Raw genomic sequence first — 5,785 nt, forward strand, 5'->3', positions numbered from 1 at the left:
GGTTTTAACCATAGAACTTTTTAACAACCAATCTTTGCTCCTTTCTCTTGTAAAAATGACATATTTCTTCACATAATTGATTCCAAGACGTGAAACACACAAAAGTACGTAAACAATACAAATTTTTATTTATTATAAATATAATTGGTCTAAATATAATACTATTAAAGGGTTAAAACTACAGTTTTGGGCTCTTATCAATCAGCTAAATTATTTTTTGACCTCACAAAGTCAATAGCTATGATCCAATCTCTTAACAACTGCTGCACAGTGTTATGTCTTCGACGAATATGTCGAGATTTCCCATTATAGGAATTATTTTGGCCCTCAAGATAGCAGTTTGGCTATCACAGTGAATAGAGGCAGGTGGAACAGGTTTAGGCCAAAGCGGGATATCCATTAAAAAATTCCTGATCCACTTTGCTTCCTTAATAAACTCAGATTCCATAGTGGAACGGGCAATGTAAGTTTGCTTAGAAGATTTTCAAGACACTGCACCCCCTGCCATAGTGAACACATAACCACTAGTGGATTTAGATTCCTGAGAATCAGCAATCCAATTGGCATCACTGTACCCCTCAAACACAATTGGATATCTACAATAATGAAGACCATAATTTGATGTATATTTAAAATATCTGAATACTCTGATAAAAGCATCCCAATGTTCATTGTTGCAATTAATGGTGTATCTACTTAGTTTGCTTACGGCGTAAGCTATGTCTGGTCTAATACAATTCTTAAGGTACATGAGACTGCCTATAGCCCTAGAAATCTCTAAAGGAGATACACCTGATCCAATATTTTTTGTCAAATGTATACTAGGATCATATGGTGTTCTGGCAGGTACACAGTCAAATTTATTAAATCATTTAAGCATTTTCTCCACATAATGAGATTGAGTCAAAGTAATTCCATCAGAATTATACACAATCTTAATACAAAGAATGACATCAGCAATACCCAAATCTTTCATGTCAAAATGCTTACTCAAAAAAGATTTAGTCTTATTGACGATCACTAAGCCGGTTCCGATGATCAACATGTCATCCACATATAAACAGATAATTACACCAAATTGTTTCTCAAATTTACAATAAATGCATTTATCCGTCTCATTAATAATAAAACCATTTAGCACACTGTCAAATTTCTCATGCCACTATTTTGGAGCTTGTATGATACTGTAAAGAGATTTCTTTAGTCTACAAACTTTTCTCTCAAAGCCTTCTAAAACAAAACCTTCTAAAACAAAACCTTCTTGCTGATCCATATATATCTCCTCTTGTAATTCACCATTAAGAAATGTCGTTTTAACATCCATTTGGTGAATTACAAGATTATGAGTAGAAACAAAGGCTATTAACATCTTAATGGATGCAATCCTTGTCACAGGAGAGTAAGTATCAAAGAAATCAAACCCTTCTCTCTGTTTATAGCCTTTTGCTACTAATCTCTCTTTATATTTATCAATGGATCCATCTGCCTTAAGTTTCTATCTAAATAACCATTTATATCCAATTATTTTACAACTAGAGGGCAAGTCAACTAGCTCCCAAGTGTTATTGGTTGTAATGGACTCATATTCACTTAGAATGGCCTCCCTCCACAAGACAACATAAGAAGATGACATAACCTCTGAAAATGTATGTGGATCATCCTCTACCAAGAAAGTTAAGAAATTAGGTCCAAAAGAGGTGGTAGTCTTGGGTCTCTTGCTCCTCCTGAATTCAGTTTCATCTTCAGCAGAAGAATCTTCCCGAACTCTAGGAGCATGTCTTAAAGAACTTGGAATCCCTCCAGACCTCTCAATAAATGGGAATTTATCCTTAAAAAAGACAACATCCCTAGACTCAATAATGATATTATCATCAATAAATTCTGTGCATACCCAATAAAGACACAATCTACAGTTTTAAGGCCAAGTTTAGTCCTCTTGGGTGTTGGTATAGACACCTTAGCCAAACACCCCCACACTTTAAAGTATTTAGAAGACGGTGTCCTATTTTTCCACATCTAGCTCATATGGAGTTTTATCTGTGTCTTTAAAAGGTATCTTATTCAGAATATAACAAGCTGTTAGCAAAACCTCCTCCCATAGGTTCATAGAAGCCCTAGAGCTATTGATCATGGAATTGATTATATCTTTGAGAGTCCTATTTTTTCTCTCTACTATCCCATTGGATTGGGGAGCATAAGGGGCAGTGGTCTCATGTACTATACCATTATCTTCACAAAATTTATTGAAAGGGTCAGAATATTTATCCCCTATCAGACCTAACTATTTTTATTTTCTTATCTAACTGGTTCTCAACTTCAATTTTAAAGAAAATAAATCTAACTAAGTTATCATCCTTACTCTTAAGAAGATAAACATGGCAGAAACGTGAAGCATCATCAATTAATGTAACAAAATATTTATTACCTCCTCTAGTCATGTAACCTTTAAGATCACATAAGTTAGTGTGAATCAATGCCAACAAATCAGTGTTTCTTTCTACCTTTTTAAAAGGTTTCCTAGCATATTTAGATTCTATACATACTTCACATCTTTTGTTTTAAAAAATAGTAGTCTTAGATATGTTACCTAGATGCGTCCGTTTTTTAATCTATACATTATTAACATGTCCAAGTCTACTATGCCACAGATCAAAGGACTCAACCATATAAGAAGAAGAAGATGTTTTATTAAATTCAAAATCAGTTACTTTGAGTTTGAACAAGCCTTCATCTAAATAACCTTTACCCACAAAGATTAATACAATCTTAAGACGAAAAATGCTGCCGGTATGGTAACTGGTAGCCTAAAGTGCACGCCTCCTAGGATACAACAGCGGAAGAGCAAGTCACAAGCAAATGACAAACCCTGCAGAAACTCACTTCAGACATGTTTTTGAAGAAAACAGGTTTTTGAGAAACTTTTCAACGTGTTTAATAAAACAAGAAAACCTTTTTTTTATAGAACCTACACTCGCAACTGAAGGCAAGCTAGAATCACTCCAGTAATGCACGACTATACTGGCTAGTTTGAATGCGAGAAAAACGTGATTTGGTTTGACTCGATCAGTTTAAGGAAAGAAAGATTTTCTGATTTTATGGAAACAATTTTGGAAGACCAAAATAGATTTTTCTGCAAAAACAAGTCCAGTACTCGCACCCACGTGAAGCCCAAATTGGAGAGTAAACCCAAGGTCGGACCAGTTGTAGGGAGCAACTTATTCTTGTTTTGAGGAATACGTACACAATCATGCAACAGAAATTAAGTTAGCTAGAGGCTGCAGTGCGCATTTCTTTTCATGTTTAGCGTACATTTTTAGATGTTCTGCATATTAAAATTCAATCAACTCGGGCCTACGTAGGTTAAACACTTCAATTCAACCATGAGGCTTAAAAACTACATACAAACCCTGGTGATAATGGGATATCTATGCTGTTGGCGCTTAATGATTATTGTCTTTATGCCTTTAAGGAAATAAAAGCATGCAGATGGACTGCATTATTTATACCAATTCCAATTGAGTGTTCTGGTTGAAATAAAAGGCTCCAACAATGGGACCAATTATACAAAATGAGACCAATTATATTGTCCATACTGTGTAATGCTAATCTGCTCCGATGTGTTTATCCATATTTATTCCCCAAGTACTTTGTTGGAGCACGTTAAAGTTTAAACAAGTGAACTATAGGCATAGTGGACAGCTAACACGCCTTGATAATGCGTAGGACACAAATAAAGGGTTTCGGATTAGGATTGATATTACTATTTTGTAAATTAAATACATTTATGAATGTGCGATTATTAGTTTTGAAAAAGGCTGCACTACTCAAAAAGTTGTTAATTCACATGCTTTTTTCTGTGTACTCATTCTTAACACGTGCTTTTTTATTTTGAAGCAAATTTGGTTTCTTCTTGGAAAGCACGTGGGAATAAGCTATATACTGTATACGAAAATAAATGTACGGGCTCTAGTTTAATCCTCAACGAAATTTAAGTTAATGTGCTAATTTTTTTTTTAAAATTCAAAAGTAGATCTCTATGTTAAAGGGGAACAATTACCAAAAGTAGATGCACATATAATGATAGAATCATAAAAATATCCTGCGATTCCTAGTATGATTTGGTTTTTTTTTTTTTTAAATGAAAATCAACTCTAAGGTTTAGAGTAGTAAAATAAGATCAATTAGCATGTTGCAAAATAAAATCCGCATCATATATTTTTTCGGTAGCTAAAAAATTTGCATTATTTGTCTATCAAGCTTTGGTAGTTAGAAGACCTACCAAGCTCAATAACTTGTTCTAGTTCATTTTCTAATGGATTTTAAAAAAAAAAAATTACATATAAAAGTACTCGATAATTTACAATCTCCACGTCAAGTCATCATCAGAAAAACAAAATGTTTGGATATGAACGATCTATTCCACATCAAATTCAGCCCAATCCATTTCTTTATTCACTGCCCATCATCAAATCCATCTAAAACGAGTAAAACACATAAATTTATGGTTATTTCTTGACCATATATGTTCTATTTTTTCATCGACGTCAATACTTTTGTAAAAACAATTCCAAATTCCTAACTTGCCTTTCCCAAATGAAGCTATTCCTGTAATATGGTCACAAATCCAAGTGCACTGTAGTAACTTCACAAATCATTACAACCTGTAATCATCAGCAACAAGTTTAAAGGGTATAAACTGACTTTCCATGCACCCCGTTCGAAATCAAACGTCATAAACGACAAAACTCCATGTGGGTGCACTTTAATAATCTTAAATTCTGAATGATTTCTGCCATCTATAAAATCCACCTTTCATTCACCAAAGCTACTCAATCAAACACAACAAAAACAACAACTGTGTGAGTCACATACCGATCAAAAATGGGAATTTGCAGTTCAACTGATGCAACATCAGTAGCATCCTCAAAACTTATACTTCTAGATGGGCAACTTCAAGAGTTTCCATACCCAGTAAAAGTTTCCTGCCTATTACAAAAATACCCTTCTAGTTTCATTTGCAATTCTGATGACATGGAGTTTGAAGATTTTGTTACAGCACTTGATGAAGATGAAGAACTTCAAGTTGGTCATCTTTATTTCTTACTTCCATTAAGCAAATTACGATACCCACTTCAGGCTGATGAAATGGCTGCATTGGCTGTTAAAGCTAGTTTAGCTCTTATGAAGCACGGATACGGTGGTGGGCTTCATGGGGCTGATCCAATGGTTAGTTTGAACTATGATGGAAAAACAAGGAGAAGAAATGGTGGTGATACTTGTTGTAGTGTTGGGGGTGTGGTGAAAAAGAAGAGATCTACTAGTAACTGTAGGGGTAGTGGACGTAAATTTGCAACTAACTTGACTGCTATTGCAGAATGAATAAAGATAGAGCAGCTAGAAGCACTTGAACTACTGTGTTGACATGAATCATGAATGTGGATCTTGTTCGGAGTTAATTTTGTAAGTAGAAAATTTTGGAAATTATTTTGTTCATAGCCTACAAGATGTGTAGATGCGATAAAAATTTGAGAAATGAGAATGTGAAATTTGAACTATAATTTTGTGCACTGACCCTCATTTTGCTGTACAATTTTACCTTAGAATGATGTGTTGTTCTCTTGTCAAATTACGAAATTACGTCTATAGACACACCAAAGTACGTATATGTAGGATATCAGATCTATTAAGAAGAGATGATGACCTTGACAAAATTAGAGAGCCGGTCTTATGAACAAAGGACAACATGAAAACGACGAGCGTTTTTGGGTATGGAATTTAGTGCGAA

General features: G+C 34.4%; 1 protein-coding gene across 1 annotated transcript; it reads left to right on the top strand.

Moving 5' to 3' along the window:
* Positions 1 to 4,809: 4,809 nt before the first annotated feature.
* LOC147516344 (uncharacterized) lies at positions 4,810 to 5,558 on the top strand. The gene has a single exon (XM_086588990.1). It carries the CDS (start codon positions 4,882 to 4,884, stop codon positions 5,377 to 5,379), a length of 498 nt encoding a protein of 165 aa, XP_086445116.1. The 5' UTR covers positions 4,810 to 4,881; the 3' UTR covers positions 5,380 to 5,558.
* Positions 5,559 to 5,785: the final 227 nt, after the last annotated feature.

Source organism: Coptis chinensis, chromosome 2, assembly GCF_015680905.1.
Source record: "Coptis chinensis isolate HL-2020 chromosome 2, ASM1568090v1, whole genome shotgun sequence".
NCBI lineage: Eukaryota > Viridiplantae > Streptophyta > Magnoliopsida > Ranunculales > Ranunculaceae > Coptis > Coptis chinensis.

What these genes read in the sequence shown, in the direction of transcription:
- LOC147516344 (XM_086588990.1), top strand. Translation starts at nt 4,882, where the DNA reads ATGGGAATTTGCAGTTCAACTGATGCAACATCAGTAGCATCCTCAAAA.